Genomic DNA, 26,228 nt, shown 5'->3' with positions numbered 1-26,228 from the left:
TAATGTGTGTTGCAGAGAGCAATACAGGCGATCGGTTCCAGTAATAGCTTCACCGCCACATTGATCACCCTCCCTGTGGACCATACACTTCTCCCTGCTACCCCCACGGGCCAAAAATACAAGAAAGTTTTTTTCTTTTTTTTGCACATAACCACGCTATATAATAACATACACTGTATTGTTAAAAGTATTGGGACACTTGCCTTTACACCCACATGAACTTTAATGGCATCCCATAGCCTGGCCTGGGAGTTTCTCCCAAAGGGGGGCACCGAACTGATTCTTTGCCCCGGGTGAAATAATGTCTAGCTTCCCCACTGGTACTGCCTATAAGAGTACCAGTACCAGCTGTTCTACTCTAATAAAGTAGAACGGCTAGTGGCTAGTGAAGGGGGACAGGGAGCTTGGCTGGCGGGGGGGCTGGTGCGGGAGTTGTCCGGCCGCCATTAGAGATACCTGTCAAAGTGGGCCAGTCTGGATGAAGGCCAGAGCCAAATTTTTGTCCCGGTCCAGTCCTGTCTAAAGGTGCTCCTTTATCCAGAGTGTGGGCACTCTAATACAGGAGATGTGTCACTGGCTAGGTCACCAGGTGAAAGCAGAGGGGGGAAAAAAGCCTAAAAAAAAGAAAAACGCTGGACTGCCATTACAAGCATCGGGAGGGGATGGCACCCGCATTTCCGCAACTTGCGTGGGCTCTCCCATCGCACTGGCGCGCCCACCAGCTGGTCGGCCTAACAAAGCTGGGATCGGTTGAACATTTAACCCCTTGATCGCCCCCTAGTGTTAACCTCTTCCCTGCCAATGACATTTATACAATAATCAGTGCATTTTTATAGCACTGATCGCAGTATAAATGTGAATGGTCCCAAAATTGTCAAGTGTCCGCCATAATGTCGTAGTCCCGATTAAAAATTGGCACCATTACTAGTAAAAAAAAAAATATTAATAAAAATGCCATAAAACTATCCCCTATTTTGTAGACGCTATAACTTTTGCGCAAACCAATTAATAAATGCTTATTGGGGTTTTTTTTATTTTTTTTTACCAAAAATATGTGGAAGAATACATATCGACCTAAACTGAGAAAAAATTTGCTTTAAAAAAAAAAAAAATTGGGTATATTTATTATAGCAAAAAGTTAAATGCTTTTTTTTTAATTATCGCTTTATTTTTGTTTATATCGCAAAAAAATAAAAACCGCAGAGGTGATCAAATACCACCAAAAGAAAAATCTATTTGTTGGGTAAAAAAAGGATGTCAATTTTGTTTTGGAGCCACGTCGCATGACCGCGCAATTGTCGGTTAAAGCGACGCAGTGCCGAATTGCAAAAGGTGGATAGTAAATGGATAGTAAAATTGACGTTGTTTGGTACCGCTGCACAGTGTGACATGTTTGGTATCTATTTACTTGGTGTAAAGTCATCTTTTATATTTTACAAAAAAGGTTTTTTTTTTTGCATTACAATATAAAAAGTGTATTTTTTTTTCCCAACAAAAATTGCGTTTGAAAAACTTCTGCGCAAATAATGTGTGACATATAACTAAAAATTGCAAAGCCTACCAATTTATTTTCTAGAGCCTCTGCTATAAAAAAATAAATGATAAAAAAAAGTTTTCTAGCAAAAAAAAAACTGATACACGAGAACAAAAAGTGCCAAAAAAAAGTATGGTGGTTAAAGTATGGAAATATTGGACACAAACCTGAAGCAAAAAATGTCGTTGGATGCATACAACTCTATTTGGAATGCATTATGTTAAAAACAATAAAAAAAATGGAATCATTGACTACTACTTTTAAAAAAATGACTACAATGCTTATAAAAAATATCCTGATATATTGCACCTCGCCAATGTGTCCTTGATCGGAATTATTTGCATGCTGGCTGTTGAAATGCCGCCTTCTTTAAATGTTAATGAGTTTTTCCGATGCGTCGGCGGCTTCTATGGAAATGGCTTTAAACAAGCCACAGGCAAGAGTGTGACTGCTGGGCGTTGGGAACGCACACAATACCTTGTAAGCCTCCGTAGACAATGCAGAGGCAACCGTTGTACTGTGTCAACGTATTACTGTGGGAATCAACACATTGCTTCCCTTTTTTTAAAGCTTTTATTGGTTGCTTGGTATTGTTGTACACATATTACAATGCAGGATACAACCCGTACAACAAATAACGATCTAAAAAGAGCTTATTGTAGAAGTCGGTGGCTTAGACACCAACGGTTGTGCGCCTTCATTAACCCCAGGTCGTGTTTTGGGAATTTCCCTTAAATAAAATAGCGGTCAAAATTACCCAGCCAATGATGTTGATTTTTAAAGCAACTGTGCAAGGTGAAGGACATTCTAGGGACATGATCTGTTGGGGGTGCTTAAGGACTGAGATTGGACCCTTGGACCTGCGGTCTCCAAACTTTTCAGTAATTGTATACTTTTTACAGATTTTCGGCCCAGAAATATTTGTAAAGTAAAACGAAGAAAATACATTTCAAACAAACTTAATTTTAGCTATTAATAAAGGGTGAACGAATATACATTGTCTGCACCTTTCTCATCAGAGTCCCCTTTAAATCAGGGTTCATCAGAGTGCCCCCTTGCATCCAAAGTTAACATCGGAGCCCCCCCTTATAGCAAGGTCCCCATCACAGTGCCTCCCTGCATCAGTTTCCTTTTAATCAGGATCCCCATAAGAGTCTCTCCTTACATCAGAGTCCTGATCAGAGTGCCACCTTACATCAGTAAACATCAGATCCCTCATTAGGGCCCCCTTGGATTGGGGTCTCCATCAGAGGGCCCCCTTGGATCGGGTTCTCCATCAGAGTCCCCCCTTGGATCGGGGTCTCCGTCAGCGGGCCCCTTTGGATTGGGGTCTCCGTCAGAGGGCCCCCTTGGATCGGGGTCTCCATCAGAGGGCCCCCTTGGATCGGGGTCTCCGTCAGAGGGCCCCCTTGGATCGGGGTCTCCATCAGAGGGCCCCCTTGGATCGGGGTCTCCATCAGAGGGCCCCCTTGGATCGGGGTCTCCATCAGAGGGCCCCCTTGGATCGGGGTCTCCATCAGAGGGCCCCCTTGGATCGGGGTCTCCATCAGAGGGCCCCCCTTGGATCGGGGTCTCCAACAGAGGGCCCCCCTTGGATCGGGGTCTCCAACAGAGGGCCCCCCTTGGATCGGGGTCTCCAACAGAGGGGCCCCCCTGGATCGGGGTCTCCATCAGAGGGGCCCCCTTGGATCGGGGTCTCCATCAGAGGGGCCCCCTTGGATCGGGGTCTCCATCAGAGGGGCCCCCTTGGATCGGGGTCTCCATCAGAGGGGCCCCCTTGGATCGGGGTCTCCATCAGAGGGGCCCCCTTGGATCGGGGTCTCCATCAGAGGGGCCCCCTTGGATCGGGGTCTCCATCAGAGGGGCCCCCTTGGATCGGGGTCTCCATCAGAGGGGCCCCCTTGGATCGGGGTCTCCATCAGAGGGGCCCCCTTGGATCGGGGTCTCCATCAGAGGGGCCCCCTTGGATCGGGGTCTCCATCAGAGGGGCCCCCTTGCATTGGGGATCCCCATCAGAGGGACCCCTTGCATCATTGTTTTGTGTAAACTGTGCACAGCAGCTGTGGGCTGACACATTCTAGTAGCAGGCCACAGTTTGGAGACCCCTGTGTAAATGAACATTCCCAGACACAGTCCCTTGTGATGTAGAACACTACCATTCAGCTGTAATCCAGCATCCTGCACCTGTGCGCTCCCCTAGTTCTGCGACCATACTGTCACTGACAGCTGCAGGTGTCCGACCAATGCCTGGTACACACAATGAGATTATCAGACAACTGTACTGATTGAACGAAAATCGTATGAGAATTTTTTTTTGTGCTTATCTGATATCAGATGAACTGTCATGATCGGCTCTCAAAAGCTGTGTCCTAAAGATCAGATTATCGTATGATCGATTTGAACGCCTTGATGATCAGGAACCAATTAGTGTGGTTCCTATTCTTGTTCGATGACACAACTATCTACCCGATCCCGCATGCCAAGGTGTTCAATGTTATCCTGGACTCTGAACTATATTTTCAGCCCCACATCCAATCCCTGTCCAAAGCTTGCCAACCTCCGTAACATCTTCCCAACCAATGACACCACAAAGCTTCAATCTCACTCCCTGGTCATCTCTTACGTTGATTACTGCAACTCCATCCTCATTGGCTTACCTTTACATAGGCTATTCCCCCTTCAGTCCATCATAACTGCTGTTGGCAGACTCCTCCACCTTACCAACCGTTCAGTGTCTGCTACTCCTCTCTGCCGATCCCTCCAATGGCTTCCGCTCACCCAACAAATTTAATTGCTAACAACTTGCAAAGCCATCCACAACTTTGGCCTCCGCTATATGACTAAACTAGTCTCAAAATACCAACCTAATTATTCTTTGTTCCCCCCAAGACCTCCTGGTCTCTAGATACCTTGTCACCTCCTCCAGTGGCGGCTGGTGCTCGAAATTTTTGGGGGGCGGAAAAAAACTGAAAAAAAACCATCAGACACTTACCTTGTCTCGGTGGGGCAGCGGGTCACGGTGGTGTCCTCAACGCTCCTCTATCTTTTCTCCCGTCCTCTCTACCCGTCCTCTATGTTTTGACGCCTGATAGGCAGCGTCCAATCACAGCGCCTGTCGTTTCAGCCACTCGGGTGACCCGATTGGCTGAGAGGCGGTTCAGTGTTAGGAAAGCAAATGAATCACTTTCCTAACACAATGCTGAGTGAACAGCGAACGCCCAGCATGGCACCCGCTGTTCACTGTTTTGGATGCCCACGGGTCTAATCGGGTGCTTCCAAAAAATACCCTGCCACTGTAATTCAGGTGCCTGGCGCCCGATAAGGGGCTGGACACCTGAATAGGGGGTTACAGCGGCGACCATAGATAGATTCATGCATTGCATGAATCTATCTATGGTGATAGAGCCGGGCCAGGAGAGAGGGGGCAGCGCCCAATGCGTCCCTTATGGACGCACCGCCACTGACCTTCTCTTATGATCGCCTCGAGGATTTCTCCTGAATCTCTTCCATCTATGGAACTCCTTACCCCAATCTGTCCGACTGTCTCCTACTCTGTCCACTTTTAGATGATCTCTGAAAACTCTTCTCTTCAGAGAAGCCTATCCTGCCTCCACCTAATAACTATAATTTTATTTTCTCCATCAGCTCATCTCCCACAGTTATCTTTTTTGTTTTTTTTTGTTTTTACCCTCCCTTCTATATTGTAAGCTCCAACGAACCCATTTGATCCCTCCTGTATTGAATTGTATTGTAACTGTAATGCCCTTATATTGTAAAGTGCTCTGCAAACTGTCGGTGCTATAAAAATTCTGTAATAATAATTATAATGTGGTTAATGCGCTAGTCAATAATGGTATAATCCATTGAAAGTTTTTTTTTATAAGTTCTTCCCCCCCCTTGCCTCCTTTTTCCCCCCCTTGCCTTCTTTTTCCCCCCCTTGCCTTCTTTTTCCCCCCCTTGCCTTCTTTTTCCCCCCCTTGCCTTCTTTTTCCCCCCCTTGCCTTCTTTCCCCCCCTTCTTTTTCGCCTCCTCCTTATTATTTTATTTGTTAGACGGGATGATCAGGATGCCTATTCGTCCCGTCGAGGTGACCTCAAATGGGTAGATGTAAGAAAACAGACGCTTTCTGCTACCAAGTGGTTAATAATGGTCCATGTTGTGTATGAGGGCTCTGAGATGTCTACGTTCTTTTCACAGTTGGAGATTCACCTTTTATCTTGTTGCTTTCATTGCTGGCATTGCAGTCCTTGCAGACGTAAGTAATTTTCCTTTTTCTTATCTCATATCTGTTGTCTATTGAGAGAGGTCATTCAAATGCCCTGCTGAAAGTTTTTCAACATAAGTGCCAAATGTGGGTTTCTGCCTTTTTTAACCACTTCCATACCGGCACTTACACACCTTCCTGCCCAAGCCAATTTTCAGCTTTCAGCACTGTCGCACTTTGAATGACAATTGCGCGGTTATGCTACACTGTACCCAAACAATTGATCACCTCTGCGATTTTTTTATTTTTTGTGCAACAACTAAAAAAAGCTAGAAAATTTTGAAAAAATTAAAGTTTTTATTTTTTAACTTTTTGTAAATAAGTACGTTTTCTTCTTCGATTACGGGCACCGGTGAGTTGGCACTGATGGGCACCGGTGAGTTGGCACTGATGGGCACCGGTGAGTTGGCACTGATGGGCACCGGTGAGTTGGCACTGATGGGCACCGGTAAGGTGGCACTGACGGGCACCGGTAAGGCGGCACTGATGGGCGCTGGTATGCGACACTGATGGGCACTCATGGTTGGCACTGATGGGTACTTATGGGTGGCACAGATGGGCACTGATAGGTGGGCACTGAGGGGTGGCACTGATGGCATTACTGGGCATCACTTGTTTATCCCAGTGCCCATGTTGCCAGTCCTTGCCCATTTGTGGGCACTGTTTGGCATCTTTCAATTTTTTTTTTTTTTTTTTACTGCCCCCTTCCCTGGTGGTCCTGGTGCCCCCTTCTCTGGTGGTCCACCCCGCATCACCGATCGCCGCGCTGCACGTCCCCACGGTCAATAGACGTCCAGTCAGGATTTCACAACCACTTCTCGGGCGTCAATTGTCTATTGACCGGGCGGGAAGTGGTTAAAGCGCAACTCCAGCTTAACGTTTTTTTTTTTTTTTTTTTTTTATTGGATAGAGTGAAGAAGGGATAAGCTAGCAATACAGTGAGGGAATAAAGTATTTGATCCCCTGCTGAGTTTGTACAATTGCCCACTCACAAAGAAATGATCAATCTATAATTGTATTAATCTCCCTAAATAAGGGCACTTAGGGCCATATTCACATATAATTGCGGCGGTGTAACGTATTGTATATACGTTACACCGCCGCAAGTTTTCATCGCAAGTGCCTGATTCACCAAGCACTTGCGTGAAAACTTGCGGCGTCCGGCGCAAGCCTGCCTAATTCAAATGGGGCGTGTACCATTTAAATTAGGCGCGCTCCCGCGCCGGACGTACTGCGCATGCTCCGTTTTGAAATTCCCGATGTGCTTTGCGCGAAGTGACGTAATTTTTTTGAACGGCGACGTGCGCAGCGTACGTTCGTATTCCCTGACGTCTTACGCAAAAAAAAAAAAAATTGAAATTCGACCCGGGAAAGACGGCCATACTTTAACATGGCTCGACTAAAGTTAAGCCATGTTAAAGCAGCCTTAACTTTGCGACGGGAAAAAATTACTAGCGACGATGTAACGAACGCGAAAACCGTTGTGGATCGCCGTAAATCCTCATTTGCATACCCGACGCTGGAATACGACGCGAACTCCACCCAGCGGCGGCCGCGGTACTGCATCCTAAGATCCGATGGTGTAAGACAATTACACCTGTCGGATCTAAGGGCTATCTATGCGTAACTGATTCTATGAATCAGTCGCATAGATACTCTGAGAGATACGACGGAGTATCAGAGAATCTGGCCCTTAATCTGAAAATAGACACAAGTGAAAAGCTCAGTAGTCATTGCCATTACACAGCTGTTGAGATTTTCACATGTGTCTATGTTCAACCCAAGCCCAAGCTGTAATGAAGGAAGAGCCTTTGGCCTCGAAATGTGTTGCTACTACATTCCTTCTTGTTGTCAATATACTGCCAAGATATACACTTTTGAGCTGGTCGTTTGGTGCTCTCTTCCGTTTATTCACCCAAAACTTCTCAAGTTGTGAGGTTCTCATCCAGTGAGATCAACCGTTCCACTTGAGCGGCCCAGGTCACGTTGGTCAAGAGCTATCTACCATCAGCTTGCATATGAGGCTAGTCATTCTTGAGTCCAGCACCTCAGGCTTTGTCTGATTTGGTCAACAGTAAATGTCTGCCTCACTTTTATTGTTTTATTCGTTATTCATATATAAAAAAAACGTAAAGCTATGAGGCATTCTTTTTTACAAAATGTCTGAAATCGGAGCGGTCTACATAAACTCGGATTCAGATGTTCATTGGACGATAATAGAGACCGAGGCTTTTAAGTTGGTTGCCTTGGAGGGACTCGGACCATTCTTATAAAGCCTGGTACACACAATCAGATTTTCTGCCGACAAAGCGTAGGACTTTTGTCCGAAGGGCGTTGGCCAGGAACTTGTCTTGCATACAAACACAATTGTCGGCCAATAAACAAGACACTACGTGGTTTTTCAGCTCTTTAGCGCCACCCTTTGGACACCTTCTGCTAATGTTGTGTTTGGTGAGCATTGCTTCTGAGCATGCGTGTTTGTACTCTGGACTTTTGTCCGACAGGCTTGTGTACGCGTGATCAGAAAATCCGACAACAGACAAATGTTCGCGGAAAATTTTAAAGCGTTTGTCCGTGGAAAATCCGACAACAATTGTCCGATGGAGCATACAAACGGTCGGATTTTCCATCAACAGCCTGACATCACACATTTCCAACCGGAAAATCTGATCGTGTACGAGGCTTTAGAGTCTTTGAAGCTAGGCACCATTTGGGACCGCTCTGCAATAACCTAAACATTTGCCTTTATGGCATGTCATAAAATAAATCCTTGTTTATTGCCGTATTTATGAATACATATTTAGATGATGGTTCCCATTTAATGTACAACAGCTTCAATGAATATTGAATATATGTTTGCATATGGGGCAGTCAGGTCAATACTGCAGACTGTACCCATTGTTTTTCGTTTTCCCTTGGAATACAGTATATTTTGCACCTTTAGCCTGGTACACACTATGAGATCGGACGAACGATCGTCCATTTTTTATTTTATTTTTTCATGCTAGTCTCCATATGAAAAAAAAGCAGTTACTAAAGTGTGAAAATTCTCGACAGAATAAAAATTTGGATGTAATGCATCTGTATTGTTTTTTCGGATGTACTGATGAGCTACTTCCCGCCCACCGTATAGTAAAATGACTGTGGGCGGGGTTCTCTCTCATTCTGGGGGCAGCATCCTATGCCGTCGCTGCTCTCGCATGCCGGAGGACACGGCGCGACCCCGTTCTCGGTAAAGAACTAATAAAGATGCAGCTCTTTACCCATGTGATCAGATGTGTCGATCACATGTAAACCCGGAAGTGCCGTTTATCGGCTTTCCTCGCCTTACACTTAGTGTGAGGCGATCAGAGGCATCTCCTCGCAGCGGAGACTGTACAGGTAATCGGGGCACTGATCATCAGTGCCCTGGTTGTCAGTGCAGTGCCCATCAGTGATGCCAGTCAGTGCTGGCTCATCTGCGCCCATCAGTGCCACTCAGTGCTGCATATCATTGCCACCTATCAGTGCCCTTCAATGCTGCCTCATCAGTGCACATCAGTGAAGGAGAAAAATAATGTATTTTCTGAATTTTGGCCTCTGTTGCATTACCGCGCAACTGTCATTCAAAGTGTGACAGCGATGAGAGCTGAAAATTGGCAAGGGCAGGAAGGAGGTTAAAATGCCCAGTATTGAAGCAGTTAAACAAAAATCGCAAGCTCTGGTATCGTCTGAGAATTTTTTTGGTGTTTGTCCCTTCGGATAATTTCGGACGAAAGCTGTTTACTAACGATCTATCGTACAATCGATTTAAAAAAAAAAAATTAAATGTTCGCTGTCTGTGTCATAGGTAGTGCAAGATATTTCTTGTGTCCTTTTTCATTACGGTTAACTTGAGCTAGTATAATATTTTTCCATCCACAGAAGCCCTGGTTCCATGATCTCCATGAAGTTTGGAGGGATTTCCCTAGACAGGTAACTATGACATTTAAATGGGACCTATTGCCAGACTCCGCCTACTAATCGTAATGTCTAATAAGATGGAAGTTGGGGTTCCTGCACATTCCCTGAGTAAAGGAACACTAAAGGAAAATTTTGTGTTTGTTATTAAAAAAAAAAAACATGTTCTACTTGCCTCCACTGAGCAGCTCGTTTTGCACAGAGTGGCCCCGAACCTGGTCTTCTGGGGGTTCCTCGGTGGCTGTCTCGGCTCCTCCCCTCAAGAACTATCCACCTTCATGCAAGCTCTCTTGCATGGTGGTTAGTTTTTGTGTGCGCGCTCCCGTGATACAGCCGGTGGCTATAGCCGCTCACTATATCACTTGGCCCGCCCCCCCCTGCGCGTTCGGTCATTGGATGTGATTGACACCAGTGCAAGCCAATAGCTGCGCTGCTTTTAATCAGCCAATGAATGAGCCGATAAGCCAGCGTTCACGGCGCAGGACTTTCGAGGAGTCAAGTAAGTAAACGGGGTCTCGGGGGGGTGGGGGGCTGGGGGGTTGGCCCGCTAAGCTAAGCTAAGCTAATCCTCGGATGTTTTTTCGCCCTAATGCATAGAATGCATAGAATGCATTAAGGTGAAAAAACGTGTACCTTTACAACCCCTTTAATGCAAGGAACCAGTAGGAAGTCTTCTTCAAATTTAGTGTGCACATTTTTTGGGGGGGGGGGGGGGGGGGGATTTAAAAGATATATTATTAGATTTCCTGCCAGGAGATGGGAGCTACAGACTTGTATACATATTTAGGAGGCTAACCTTACTGGCTTTACTCAGGAAAGCTTGTTGTCTGCGAAGGTCAATAGCACAAGATCAAATTTATGGAGAGGGAGAGCAAGTAGATTCCTCACTTGCCTCTGAGCAAACAAATCCGAGAATTTTTTTTTTTTTTAAAGAAAACCTATAAAGTATTTTCTTTTACAAAACAGGAAGGGCTGTCTTATAGTATGTTTATGCTGTGACAATTTGTTGAGTTTTATTTTCTGTCCGCAGACTATGCTGCCCTCACAGTACTGGTATTATATGATAGAACTGGGCTTCTACTGGTCTCTCCTGTTCAGAGTGGCATTTGATGTTAAGAGGAAGGTAAGTAATGGATAGGTATATTGCCCTATGTATTAAGAGACATTGTGAGATTTTCCTCAATTCCAGAGGTGCTGCCCTTATGTGCTGCCCTTATGTGCTGCCCTTATGTGCTGCCCTTATGTGCTGCCCTTATGTGCTGCCCTTATGTGCTGCCCTTATGTGCTGCCCTTATGTGCTGCCCTTATGTGCTGCCCTTATGTGCTGCCCTTATGTGCTGCCCTTATGTGCTGCCCTTATGTGCTGCCCTTATCTTGTTTCTATGAGTATTTAGAACAGCAGTGTGGAGCTCAGCCCTTGACCATTTGCTCACAGCACAAATAAGTCTCGGTCCTTCTCGTGAGGCATCCATCCTGACCAGCTGCTCACAACACAAATGATTCTCAGTCCCTCTTGTAAAGGATCCACCCTTAGCTGCTTGCGACACAAATTTGTCTTGGTCATTCCTGTGAGGGATCCCTCCTGATCAGCTACTTAAAACACAAATGAGTCTCGGCCCTTCCTCTAAGGCAGGGGTCTCCAAACTTTCCAAACAAAGGGCCGGTTTATTGTGCTTTAGACTTTAGGAGGGCCGCACTGTGGCCAGTGGGAGGAAAATAATAAAATATTTGGTATTAGGGGCGTAATAATGCCCCATTGTTGGTATCCTAGAGAGGAATAATGCCCCATTGTTGGTGTCAGATGGCATAATAGTGTCTTGTATCAGTGGAAGTAATAGTGCCCCAAGGGCCAGTTAAAAGCAAGCAATGGGCCGCAGTTTGGAGCCCACCGCTCTAATGAATCCACTCTGATCACCTGCTTGCAGCACATATGAGTCTTAGTCCTTCCTGTAAGGAATCCACCCTGACTAGCTGCTTACAGCACAAATGATTCTCAGTCCTTAGTGTTAAGCAGGGGACTCCAAACTATGGACCTCCCAGATGTTGAGGAACTGCAAGTCCCATGAGGGAATGCAAGATTCGGACAGTTACAGGCATGACTCCCAGAGGAAGATGTCTCATGATAGGACTTATAGTTCCTTAACAGCTGGAGGGCCATAGTTTGGAGACCCCTGCTGTAAAGGATTTGCCCTGACCAGCTTCTTGCAGCGCAAATGAGTCTCAGTTCTTATTGTAAGGGATCCACCCTGACCAGCTGCTTGCAGCACAAATGATTCTCAGCCCTTGGCCTTGGTCATTCCTCTGAGGGATCTGCCCTGACTAGCTGCTTACAGCACAAGTGAGTCTGGGCCCTTCTTGTAAGGGATCAGCTCTGACCAGATGCTCACACCACATGTGAGTTTCAGCAGGGCCGATTCTAGGGGCACAGACGCCTGGGTGCATAAATATTCCCAGCGCCCCCCACATGGTCAGAGACTGCAAACATAGTACAGGAGATGGTCAGAGACTGCAGACATAGTACAGGAGATGGTCAGAGACTGCAGACATAGTACAGGAGATGGTCAGAGACTGCAGACATAGTACAGGAGATGGTCAGAGACTGCAGACATAGTACAGGAGATGGTCAGAGACTGCAGAAATAGTACAGGAGATGGTCAGAGACTGCAGACATAGTACAGGAGATGGTCAGAGACTGCAGACATAGTACAGGAGATGGTCAGAGACTGCAGACATAGTACAGGAGATGGTCAGAGACTGCAGACATAGTACAGGAGATGGTCAGAGACTGCAGATATAATACAGGAGATGCTCAGAGACTGCAGACATAGTACAGGAGATGCTCAGAGACTGCAGCTATATTACAGGAGATGCTCAGATACTGCAGATATAATACAGGAGATGGTCAGAGACTGCTGCTATGGTCTTCGGCTGCTTCACTTTCATCCTCTGACAGGAGGAGGGAGGGATGGTGGACTTGGGCAGGAAACACAGCGGCGGCGGTGGCACAGTGTCTCCTCTGATCCGCTCCTGTCAGTTGCCGGTGGAGAGAGCTGCCTCTGGACACAGACAAGAAAAGGAGAAGTAAGCGGAAGGGGAGCATTCTGGCGCCTAAGTGCCCCCACCTCTGTGGCACCTGGGTGCGCTGCACCCTATGCACCTGCCCAGGATCGGCCCGGAGTTTCAGGCCTTCTAGTTTAAAATAAAGAGCTTGTAACTTCCAGTTCTGCCACCTGGAGTGAATATAGCTGGTAACCTCTCACATCTGACCCCTTTGTGAGTTCTTCACTACAACCCTTACCAGGGCCGTCTTTAATGCTGATTGGACCCTGGGCAAAAAATCCCTCCTCCCATGCAATTTTGCTCTCCACCTGCTCTAAGACATACAATAAATATCAGCTAGACTTAAAATCAGTTTACTGTATCAGATCAGGCAGTGATTGCGATTAGTTGCCAGAGGTTACAGCATATCATTACCACTTACTGACTGGTTGCTAGAGGCTACAGCACACATTACGGCTCACTGATTAGTTGCTAGAGGTTACAGCACATGATTATTTCTTGATTGGTTGCTAGAGATTACTGTACAGTAATACTGCTCACTGATTGGTTGCTAGAGGTTACAACACATCATCTCGTCCCTGCAGAGGGGCATGATATACATATGAATGCCGCCTTTATTTACATATGAATGCTGCCGGCCTCAGCTATTTACATATTAATGCTTATGTTATGTACATATGAATGACGGTTATTTACATGTAAACACAGGGTCTGCCGGTGAATCATCTGTACACAACAATAGGGCAGAGCTGGGCAGCATTAGTAGCAGCACTTCACACTGAGATATCAGGACACAACACAGGACTAAAACTTAAAGAAACAAGTATGAGGCAGCTGCTTTGGGCCCGACAACAATGACAGGGCCCAGGGCAGCTTCCCATTTTGCCCTGCCTTAAAAATGTCCCTGACCCTTACAAATCTCTAATGCATACATTGTGACCTAAAAGTTTGGATCCATAGGTAAGCATAAGTCTGGCTGAACAGAATTTCAACATCTTGGCAAGTAAAACCAGTTAAAATATATTTCACTTATGTATTTAGCTGAGTGTCTAGACTTCGGATTTTAAAGCGTATTTAAAGCAAAGAACAAAAATCTCATATTGCACTTCTTGTCCTAGGGTGACTATTTTCTATCGCCATAGTGTAGCTATTGGAGAGCAGCATTGTTACCGTAGGAAGGAAGTTTGTTGGGACTACAACACACTCTCCTTCTTGTATTCCCCACAACAGGGGGCAGGGTTGTAGTCCACATAGATGGCTGAGAACAATGAAACTGATAAAGTGCAGCTCTCTTGGCTTACCTATTACATTTTTTTTTTTTTTGCTATGATCAAGTGCCCAAAACTGTTACACTGACCTATATGTCTTTGTGACAAAGCTCTGTTGCATGTTACAGTATATCTGTGTGATTTAGCTGGATTATTTTTAGTAGTAGTTTTTTACGTCTAAGTAAAATTGGTTTGTTCTGTTTTCTGCAGGATTTCAAGGAGCAGATCATCCACCACGTGGCCACTATTATTCTGATCAGCTTTTCATGGTGTGCAAATTACATTCGAGTGGGCACTTTGGTCATGGTCATTCATGATTCCTCGGACTTCTTCTTGGAGGTGAGATGTCTTACCTAAGGAGATGAGTTTAGTGGTTATTGTGTGGGGGGGTGGTCACCTAAAACAACTACAAGGCCTTTTTGGCATCTCTGACTCGGGCAACCAGATCATTATTTTGGTGCCTTTAGACAACTGTTCTGCAGGCATGCCATCAACTAGAAAGAATATAAAACGCTGTCTTTTTGATATTGTTTTCCAAAAATAAGCCAGCGTTGGAGTTGTCACTTTGCAGCCGCCTACCTTACAGCTCTCCCCATAGCTTCATCTCCCCTAAAGCTCTATAGCGTCATCTCCCTTACTGCTCTATAGCTTTGGCTCCCCCTACAGCTCTATGGCTTCGGCTCCCCCTACAACTCTATATAGCTTCGGCTCCCCCTACAACTCTATAGCTTCGGCTCCCCCTGCAACTCTATAGCTTCGGCTCCCCCTACAACTCTATAGCTTTGGCTCCCCCTACAACTCTATAGCTTTGGCTCCCCCTACAGCTCTATAGCGTCATCTCACTTACTGCTCTATAGCTTCGGCTCCCCCTACAGCTTTATGGCTTCGGCTCCCCCTACAGCTCTATAGCTTCGGCTCCCCCTACAGCTCTATGGCTTCGGCTCCCCCTACAACTCTATGGCTTCGGCTCCCCCTACAACTCTATAGCTTCGGCTCCCCCTACAACTCTATAGCTTCGGCTCCCCCTACAACTCTATAGCTTCGGCTCCCCCTACAACTCTATAGCTTCGGCTCCCCCTACAACTCTATAGCTTCGGCTCCCCCTACAACTCTATAGCTTTGGCTCCCCCTACAACTCTATAGCTTTGGCTCCCCCTACAGCTCTATAGCGTCATCTCCCTTACTGCTCTATAGCTTCGGCTCCCCCTACAGCTCTATGGCTTCGGCTCCCCCTACAGCTCTATGGCTTTGGCTCCCCCTACAGCTCTATGGCTTTGGCTCGCCCTACAGCTCCATGGCTTCGGCTCGCCCTACAGCTCCATGGCTTCGGCTCGCCCTACAGCTCCATGGCTTCGGCTCGCCCTACAGCTCCATGGCTTCGGCTCGCCCTACAGCTCCATAGCTTCGGCTCGCCCTACAGCTCCATAGCTTCGGCTCGCCCTACAGCTCCAAAGCTCCTCATAAATCTCCAGTTCTCCTGTGGCAGCGGGCTTCTGCTTATTTTAAATGGGTTTTGCCTTTCCATAGAAGTCAATGGGAATGCAAAACTTGCTTGAAGTTTAAATGCCAATTTGCCAGTCAGATAGACCTGTCAGTGTTTTTTTTTATGATTTCAGTCGTATCTCAAATGGATGTCATCCAACCAAGCCCAATGCTCATTGACACAGGCCTTTAAACTAATTAGTAGAGTGGGACATAAGCTTGAGGTTTTGTGTTCAGACAGTTGGACATGCAGAGCCTATGGGTAGCTTTAAGCCAGCTATAGACAGTTCAAATCTCAACCGGTCTCTGCTGATTTACTGTAAATTGTCCATGCATGGGCAGGCTTATTGTACCCAAGTTGATCGATCTATCAACTTGGATACATCCAGCCTGTTAGCTTTTCATGCCACTAGCAATAATCACTGTGTGTTCTCCTGGAAAGGATAGCTCCCCCTGGAGAACACAATAGCTACGCAAGTGGTTGCATGAAAGATAATCACACTGTCTATGGCCGGAGAAGGAAGAATGAAGGTCCTCCCTACAATGCTGCCCACACAGGTCAAATGTATACTTTTTGATGATTAATTGTTGTTCTGCTTATTTACTTCTAGTCTGCCAAGATGTTTAACTACGCCGGCTGGATAGACGCTGGCAACAATATATTTGTGGTGTTTGCTTTAGTGTTCATCATTACAAGAATCATCATTCTTCCTTTCTGGTGAGTAAATGTTCGTTGCCTAATGCTGGTCTCTGCTGGTGGTTAACGGGATGCTCAAGTCTTTGAAAATCGAGAATAAAACTCATGCCATGTCACATACTTTAGGACAGTGTTTTTCTCTTTTTTTTGTCAAGGCGCCCTTTAGAATTGCGCACATTCACACCGGTTTGGGGGCTCGTTCACACCAAAAGGTGCATCCAAGCATGCACCTCTTTTAATGCCTGGGAGAAGGGCCGTCTTAATGGCATCATGGGCCTCTGGGCAAAGTAATGCTCTGGGGCCCCTACAATGGAGACAGTGCAGGTAAATGGACATCAAGTAGGCTGACCCCTTTTCACCCCAGATATCCCCCTCAGCACTCTGACCCATCTACAACCCAGATATCCCCCCAGCACTCTGACCCGTCTACACCCCAGATATCCCCCATCACTGGCTCTCCGGCCCTGCCCCTCCCTGGTGGCTGTGAAATAATAGGTATCGTTCTGTATGTTGCACCGCTGCCAGCCAGCCTGCCTCCCCTGAGTATCCATCACTCTCAGTACCACCATGGGGCCCCCAATTTTGGGGCAGCGTGGGCTCAAGGACCAGCTGCTTTGGGGAAAGTGCAGGGGTCCCCCCATGTAGGTGGGGTCCCTGGGCATTGCCCTCTCATTAAGACAGCCCTGCCTGGGGGTCATTATGGATTTATGGCACCCATGCACTTGGGTGGCCTGCTTGCCTTTCTGTTTTGCCCTAAGAATGTTCCTTACATTGGTGATCAGTGAGAAGAATGTTCCTTACACTGGTGATCAGTGGGAAGAATGTTCCTTTCACTGGTGATCAGTGGGAAGAATGTTCCATACACTGGTGATCAGTGGGAAGAATGTCCCATACACTGGTGATCAGTGGGAAGAATGTCCCTTACACTGGTGATCAGTGGGAAGAATGCTCCTTACATTGGTGATCAGTGAGAAGAATGTTCCTTACACTGGTGATCAGTGAGAAGAATGCTCCTTACACTGGTGATCAGTGGGAAGAATGTCCCTTACATTGTAGATCGTGGAATGTCCCTTACATTGGTGATCAGTGGGAAGAATGTTCCATACACTGGTGATCAGTGGGAAGAATGTTCCATACACTGGTGATCAGTGGGAAGAATGTCCCTTACACTGGTGATCAGTGGGAAGAATGTTCCTTACATTGGTGATCAGTGGGAAGAATGTCCCTTACATTGGTGATCAGTGAGAAGAATGTCCCTTACATTGGTGATCAGTGGGAAGAATGTCCCTTACATTGGTGATCAGTGGGAAGAATGTCCCTTACATTGGTGATCAGTGAGAAGAATGCCCCTTACATTGGTGATCAGTGGGAAGAATGTCCCTTACATTGGTGATCAGTGGGAAGAATGTCCCTTACATTGGTGATCAGTGGGAAGAATGTTCCTTACATTGGTGATCAGTGGGAAGAATGTCCCTTACATTGGTGATCAGTGGGAAGAATGTTCCCTATATTGGAGGTCAATGGGAAAAATTACAGGCTAGGTTCACACATATGTGACCGCGGGTTCGTGCCAGGGGGCCGTTGCGTGTCAGTTTACCGGTTTATTTGTGATTCGGGTCCAAATTGTTGCCCGAATTCGCACCTGAACCCAACCCAAACACGCACCGGACCCTTTTCAGTGTGGACCATGGCCGCCTCGGACATGTGTGAACTGGCTCCATTGAGAAGCCGGTCACACTTGCCTGTCATGCAAATTGGATGCAGTGAAACCCCGCATTCAATTTGCATATGTGTGAACCCAGCCACATTGGGGGTTAGTGAGAATAATGTTCCTAAAATTGGTGGTCAGAGGAAAAAATACCCCTTACATTGGTGGACAGTGGGAAGAATGTTCCTTTGGTGGTCCTTGAGGAGAATGCTTTTTACATTGGTGGTCAGTGGGTCTTCTATAGTAATGTTATGACTGCTGACCAACTGCATTATCTTCTGACTCTACACGGACGTACACAAAGGCTAAAACTGAAATATCCATTTGCAGTGGACCTATTAAAGTAAAACCTTTTTAGATTGCAAAGTGGAGTGCTTTTAGCGACCAGCCATTATGCCGCGAACACACGATCGTAAATTCCGACAACAAATGTCCGGTGTGAGCTTTTGGTCGGAAATTCCGACCGTGTGAAGGCTCTATCGGACATTTGCTGTCGGAATTTCGGACAACAAAAATTTGAGAGCTGGTTCTCAAATTTTCCGACAAAGGTTCTTGTCAGAAATTCCGATCGTATGTATGCAATTCCGACGCACAAAAAAACACGCATGCTCAGAATCAAGCAGAAGAGCTGATCTGCCTATTGAAATTCATTGATCTCGGCTCGTCGTAGTGTTGTACGTCACCGCGTTCTTGACGTTCGGAATTTCCGACAACATTTGTGTGACCGTGTGTATGCAACACAAGTTTAAGCCAACATTCCGTCGGAAAAAAATCCACGGCTTTGTTGTCGGAATTTCCGATCGTGTGTACGTGGCATTAGAGTGTTCCCTGGTTCCAGCCCCACCTCCTACATTTGCCACACACACACACACACACACACACACACACACACACTGGAGCATAAGTGGAAGGTTGCAGAACTATTATGCAGCATGTAATATGGGGAATGTTGGGGAAGCCTTCTCACATAGGGTGATTGACTGTACGACCTTTAAACCCTATAGTAAGACTGAAAGTGTATTGTCCTTTTCTGCAGGATCTTGCACTGTACCTGGGTCTACCCCTTAGAGATTTACGCGCCGTTTTTCGGATACTATTTCTTCAACGTCATGCTGTGGGTCCTGCAGTGCCTGCACATTTTTTGGGCTTATCTCATTCTCGGCATGGCACACAAGTTCCTGACGGGCAAGGTAGGACAAATTGTTATTTCTTTCTTTCTTAAATCAACTTGGTGATAAAGTTTACAACTGATACAAATCGGTCAGTGTTACCGAAGCATGTTGTTTTGAGTGGAACAAAAAAATTCTTAACATAAAGAAAAGTGCTGCCCCCTAGAGCAGTGATGGCGAGCCTTGGCACCTCCTGATGTTTTGGAACTGCATTTCCCATGATGCTCATGCACTCGGCAGTGTTGTCGAGCATCATGGGAAATGTAGTTTCAAAACATCTGGGGCTCCAAGGTTCACCATCACTGGCCTCGAGGCTAGCAAAGAACCACATGGCCTCTGGTTGCCAGAGACATTGTGGATGTTTTTATCTTATTGGAGACTGCAGTTGTCACTCATAGTAGACACAAAATGATCATGAAAACATGACGAGGAAGCAGGAACTGCATATGTAGTATGCAAATAGGCCATAAAACTTTTAACATCTCAGACTATAGGAGTCATTTGGGTGCATGTTTACACTTGTAAGATATTGTAAGGCTGATGTCCGGGGTCAGCAAATATTGTCTGAATAATAGAGCCATGTGTGTTTTTCCTTCATTCTTTGTGTGCTTTGTGTATTAAAGGGGAGTTCCAGGCTTTTTTTATGTTTATTAAAAGTCAGCAGCTACAAAAAGTGTAGCTGCTGGTTTTTAATAAACATGCATTCACCTGCTCCATGTTCCAGCGCAGCGCCGCCCGGAGCTCTGCTCCTCTCCCCCCCCCCCCCCCCTCCGGCCGGCGCCTCCATTCCTACTGTGGGCACCTGGCCGTGACGGCTTTCGGCTTCACGGGCAGGCACTCACTGCGCATGTGCGAGTGGCGCTGCGCTCTAAGTGGTCAGGCGATCGCGTGGGACCTGTCACGTGTCTCAGGCGATCGCCTACAGGAAGGGGCCGCCATAGGCGATATGACGTATCGCCAAAGCATTCCATGGGCTTCAGGAGGAAGTGGGACCAGAAGTCCCGCTCCTCCTGAAGCCCCCCTCCCCCTAAAAAAAAAATGACATGCCAAATGTGGCATGTAAGGGGGGCAAGGAGTGGATTAAGCGGAAGTTCCACTTTTGGGTAGAACTCCGCTTTAATTCCAGATCTATATAGACATCCAGTAAGAGACTTTTCCTCTGTGCAGGAGCTTCCTGTAATAAAGACCGATCACTCGACATTTGCAGAACAAAGACATTTGTTAAGTGTCGTTTCGGATTAATTTGTTAAGTTACTAATGTTGTTGCATTTGTAACAAATTCTAGTTTTGTTTAGTTTTTTTTTTTTTTTTTTTTCGACCGTATTCCAATTTTTCCAATGAATTTGAATTTGAATCTGAATAGAAAATATCAAATTTGAATTTTGGAAGACGGCTATATTCTTTAACTTTTGTTCTATTGTTTTATTATCTATCGAAAGTTTGGGCACCCCAGGTAAAAATTTGTATTAATGTGCATAACGAAGCCAAGGAAAGATGGGAAAATCTCCAAAAGGCTTTAAATTACAGATTAGACATTCTTATAATATGTTAAAAAAAAAGTTAGATTTTATTTCCATCATTTACACTTTCAAAATTACAGAAAACAAAAAAAAATGGCGTCTGCAAAAGTTTGGTCACCCTGCAGAATTTATAGCATGCACTGCCCCCTTTGCAAAGCTGAGACCTGCCAGTGTCATGGATTGTTCTCAATCATTGTCTGGGAAGACCAGGTGATGTCAACCTCAAATGTTTTAAATGCCCAGACTCATCTGACCTTGCCCCAACAATCAGCACCCTGTGTTCTTCTAAGCAGTTGTCTAGAAAACAAAGTGAAAATAGTTGACGCTCACAAAGCTGGAGAAGGCTATAAGAAGATGGCAAAGCATTTTCAGATGTCAATATCCTCTGTTCGGAATGTAATTAAGAAATGGCAGTCATCAGGAACAGTGGAAGTTAAAGCAAGATCTGGAAGACCAAGAAAAATATCAGACAGAACAGCTCGCAGGATTGTGAGAAAAGCAATTCAAAACCCACGTTTGACGGCACGATCCCTCCAGAAAGATCTGGCAGACACTGGAGTTGTGGTACACTATTCCACTATAAAGAGATACTTGTACAAATATGGTCTTCATGGAAGAGTCATCAGAAGAAAACCTCTTCTACGTCCTCACCACAAAAATCAGCGTTTGAACTTTGCAAATGAATATATAAACAAGCCTGATGCATTTTGGTTCTGTGGACCGATTAGGTTAAAATATAACTTTTTGGCCGGAATGAGCAAAGGTACGTTTGGAGAAGAAAGGGCACAGAATTTAATGAAAAGAACCTCTGTCCAACTGTGAAGCATGGGGGTGGATCAATCATGCTTTGGGGTTGTATTGCAGCCAGTGGCACAGGGAACATTTCACGAGTAGAAGGAAAAATGGATTCAATAAAATTTCAGCAAATTTTGGATGGTAACTTGATGCCATCTGTGAAAAAGCTGAAGTTAAAGAGAGGATGGCTTCTACAAATGGATAATGATCCTAAAAACACCTCAAAATCCACGGGGGATTACATCAAGAGGCGTAAACTGGAGGTTTTGCCATGGCCTTCACAATTTCCTGACCTCAACATAATTGAAAATCTATGGATACACATTAAAAGAGCAGTGCGAGACAGACAGCCCAGACATCTCAACGAACTGGAAGACTTTTGTAAGGAAGAATGGGCAAAGATACCTCAAACAAGAATGGAAAGACTCTTGGCTGGCTACAAAAAGCGTTTACAAGCTGTGATACTTGCCAAAGGGGGCAGTACAAGATATTAACTCTGCAGGGTGCCCAAACTTTTGCAGATGCCATTTTTTTTGTTTTCTGTCATTTTGAAAGTGTAAATGATGGAAATAAAATCTAACTTTTTTTGACCTATTATAAGAATGTCTAATCTGTAATTTGATGCCTTTTGGAGATTTTTCCATCTTTCCTTGGCTTCGTTATTCACATTAATACAAATTTTTACCTGGGGTGCCCAAACTTTCGATCCCCACTGTATGCCCTTATTGTATTGGCCCTTATGTAGCATAGTGATAGAAATTGAGACCTGGCCTATCATTAGTCACTGCAGTTCTAGCAGTTCTTTAGGTTCCCAAAACGAGGAGAGTCTATTACCCAATACAGACATCAGAGGGTTCCCCTAAAAGAAAAGTAGGTACACTTGACTTAAAATGGGCATGTACAAATGTGTTAAAAAAAAAACAATATTGGAATGTAACCAAGGAGCCTGTAGAGTTCACTTTTCAGGAAGATTTGCAGAATATCTTCTATGCAATTCTACATCCAATGAATAGTACATGCCATAGCTCCTCCTGTTGGAAATGGTGAAGGTTCCTCCATTACTGGAACTGGAGAAAGTGCAGAGAAGGACAACCAAACTGATAAGAGGCATGGAGGAGCTCAGCTATGAGGAAAGATTGGAGGAACTGAATTTATTCTCTTGAGAAGAGGAGAATAAGGGGGATATGAGCAACATGTACAAATATATAAGGGGTCCATATAGTGAAATTGGTGTTATTCACTTTACAGTCAACACAAAGGACAAGGGGGCACTCTACGTCTAGGGAAAAAGAGATTTCCCCTCCAAATACGGAAAGGTTTCTTCACAGTAAGAGCTGTGAAAATGTAGAATAGACTCCCTCCAGAGGTGGTTCTGGCCATCTCGGTAGATTGCTTTAAGAATGGCCTGGAAACTTTGCTAAATGTATATAGGTACTAACATTTATAGGTAATGTTGATCTGAGGAAAATCCGATTTGCCTCTCGGGGGACCAGGAAGGAATTTTTGTTTCCCCTGCTGTAGCAAATTGGATCATGCTCTGATGGGGCTTTTCACCTTTCTCTGGATCAACTGTGGGTATAGAATTGGGTATATGGAATTGTATGATATTTTTTTTGGGTTGAACTAGACTGACTGACCTGACTGACTAAACAAAAATTACAGATGCAGCGGTTTTGGGCCCTTCATTCCTCTCCATCCTGCCATTTTCAGGATGGGCTGACTTTCACAATAATGCACCACTAGCATTCAAACCACTGTGCAGTACTTCCTCTCCTGACTCAAGCCTAGCTTAGTATCAACTATTCTGGGCCGTTCAAACTCCATGCACAGTGCTCTTACTCTAGCTTAGTGGACTGCACATGCACTAAGTTTAACCAGCCCGGACCAGCCACTAGAAAGTTAGGCTGGACCCAGTAGAGCAGTGGTAATAAACCCTGCCCTCAGGGCTCACTAACAGGCCAGTTTTTATGTATTACTTTGGGGAGATGCAGACTAGAATACTGCAATCACTGAGCAGCAAATTATATCACCTGTGATGTATTTCCGTTATCTTGCAAACCTGGCCTGTTAGTGGGCCCTGAGGACAGGGTTGATGACCACTGCAGTAGAGGACACATTGCACACTTTGAACAATGTGGAGAAGCCACTAGGGGGCACACATTATTGTGAAATTTAGCTTGTCCTGCAAATCGCAGGAATGAGGGGCCAGTGTTTTTTATGAAGAGGGCCCAAAACAACTACAGTGGAACCTTGGATTGTGAGTAATGTGGTTAACGAGTGTTTTTCGCAATACGAGCACTGCATTTCAAAAAATCGTAGCTCGGTTTGTGAGTGTTGTCTCACAAAACGAGCACGATTCCGGCCAAAGCAGTGTGCAGTGCCACGTTTGACCTGAGGTGGGGGGGGCGCCGGAGCCGAGCAGCGCCGATCCGAAAGGCCCGAGGACAGCTCGGCTGACCTCTGCAAATCTCGGGAACTAATTCTTTCCGAGGTGTCCTCGGGCCTTTTCGGCCGTTTCCGAGGCTCTCCCGCGCCCCCCACTTCTGGCCTCATGCGGTATTGCATGCCATTGAAGTCAATGCAGAACAAATTATTTTAGTTTCCATTGACTTCAATGGGGAAACTCTCTTTGATATGCGAGTACTTTGGATTACGAGCATTCTCCTGGAAAGGATTATGCTCGTAATCTGAAGTTCTACTGTATCTGTAAGGAGGACCTTCACCATTTTCAACCAGAGGTTCTAAAAATCGTCCTGAAAGGTGAACTTGAAGTTCACCATCTTGTCATTAAAAGGTAATTTGTGCTATACACCTCCTTTTTTATAATGCTATCTGTTCTTTTATTGGTAGAATGATATAGTCCTTTGCTGCAAAGATCGCCGAAGAATCATAATATATTGTGTTTTTGTTGCCCATAAACGTGTTTTGGTTTACTCCATTTAAAAATCTGCCTCTATCTTGCCTTCCAGTTGGAGGAGGATGCAAGAAGCGACCCTGATGAAACCGATATTCCAGATGAAGAAGACGAGGAACCTTCCAAGAATGGGTCTGTGTCCAATGGCCATTCATTGCATAACGGTCACCACAAAGCGGATTGACCAAGGACTAGACGCCAGGCTGCGTTTCCCTCGGATAGTTTTCCTGGGGATTTAATGATAAATAATATCCTTTCCCTGATTAACACTACTGAATTTCCTTGCCATCATCTCAAAAAAAAAAAAGACTTTGTAAGAACATCTCAAAGACAAAACAGGTCCACCTTCCTACTGAGCCTTGGGACGTGGATCACTGGAGCTTCTCCGTGAGGACAATTTTTAAACACGTTGATGGCTTTTTACTATGAAAATGATCCCTCTCCCTCAAATTTATCAATAATTTAATACAAACATATGAAGTTCCTCTCATTCTTTCACCCCTTGGCCAAAAGTGCCTGCTGCTTTTTTTTTTTTTTTTGGAGAGAAGGTCAAATGGATGACACCAAAGACCTTTTCTGTGAAGATCGCTTGCCTTTGCCTCTTGTGAACCACTGATGTACATTCCAGAGATGACGTTGTTCTCAAATTGCTACGTATGTGGACCAAAGAACAAGTTGAATGACCTGGATAAAGTGAAGGTGATTTTTTTTCCTTGCCAAATGATGTCGCGTTTTGACATCCATCACCATTGTTGGATGGATTGAACCACTGATTTTTTTTTTTTTTATGTTCTTTGTAAAATTGGTGTGTCGTCTTTTCACCTGTGCCAGCCATTTTGGAGGTGACAATCGACGTGAATATGCTGCATATTCAGTTTGGCCACAGAACTTCCTTGTCTGTTTTCCTTTTATTTCATTAGATAGTCCTGTTTATTAGCTGATGTTTATTTATTACTGATGTTGATTTCCTATCATGTTTAATGTTGCCCTACCATAGAGCAATCAGTAGCCATTTAGATTTACCGATTTATCACTGGTCTGTTTAATCTTTGACTCATGTAATCCTGAGGATGCATACAATTCTGATGGACCTCATCACACTTTGTACGACTTTGGAGTACAACTTTTAAATGGGTGCAACTTAGAGGCGACTTGTCCCACTGCAAAGTCAAATCCATTGTTGTATGTAAAACATTTAGGTATGACTTTTATGCAACTTTTGAGGGTTGACATTGAAGTGTCTATCCCTCAAGTTGCATTCAAGTCAGACCAAAGTAGGGCATGAACTACTTTGAAGTCGCACATGTATGAATGGTTATCATTCGAAAAACATGGGATACAACTTGCATCCAACTTTAATTTCCAAAGCCGCACAAGTGTGAATGGGGGTGTAAGTCACGTCTAGGCAGCAAGCCAAGGAACATGTGTTTGAGTTCTCGACCATATTAAAAGTTATCTTTATATACCTGACTCCTGAGCTTCCTCCAGCCCTGAACTAACTTCTGTTCCTTGCAGTTTCTCGGCACTTCCAGAGTCTGGTACAGTGATGGCGAACCTTGGCACCCCAGATGTTTTGGAACAACATTTCCCATGATGCTCATGCACTCTGCAGTGTAGTTGAGCATCATGGGAAATGTAGTTCCGAAACATCTGGTTTGCCATCACTGGTCCAGTATATGTGCATTCAGAGCCCGACCAACTCTGCTGAGTTTTTTTATTCAGCTGGGCAAACCAGACCCATTCTGTATGTCTTTACAAAAGATACATTTCATCTAATATTCTTTTGTAAGTCGGTGGATTTCATAGTCTGAGCCCTGGTACTAAAAATAGTTGTACAGCCCTGCCTTTATTTATAATGTCATTACTCCAAAAAGAGAT

The 26,228-nt window shown here is 45.2% G+C and overlaps 1 protein-coding gene across 1 annotated transcript in view; it reads left to right on the top strand.

The window, feature by feature from the left end:
- Positions 1–25,817, top strand: part of CERS2 (ceramide synthase 2) — an 86,610-nt gene extending 60,793 nt beyond the window's left edge. Inside the window, exons 5-11 of the mRNA XM_040333229.1 lie at positions 5,732–5,789; positions 9,702–9,752; positions 10,768–10,860; positions 14,276–14,404; positions 16,159–16,265; positions 18,989–19,142; positions 24,406–25,817. Of these exons, the coding sequence (XP_040189163.1) occupies positions 5,732–5,789; positions 9,702–9,752; positions 10,768–10,860; positions 14,276–14,404; positions 16,159–16,265; positions 18,989–19,142; positions 24,406–24,534 (721 nt within the window). The 3' untranslated portion in view covers positions 24,535–25,817. The remainder of the gene's footprint in view (positions 1–5,731; positions 5,790–9,701; positions 9,753–10,767; positions 10,861–14,275; positions 14,405–16,158; positions 16,266–18,988; positions 19,143–24,405) is intronic.
- The last annotated feature ends 411 nt before the right edge of the window (positions 25,818–26,228 follow it).

The sequence above is a fragment of the Rana temporaria genome, chromosome 13, assembly GCF_905171775.1.
Source record: "Rana temporaria chromosome 13, aRanTem1.1, whole genome shotgun sequence".
In the NCBI taxonomy this organism is placed as follows: Eukaryota; Metazoa; Chordata; class Amphibia; order Anura; family Ranidae; genus Rana; species Rana temporaria.
This window is presented reverse-complemented; position numbering and strand designations above follow the sequence as displayed.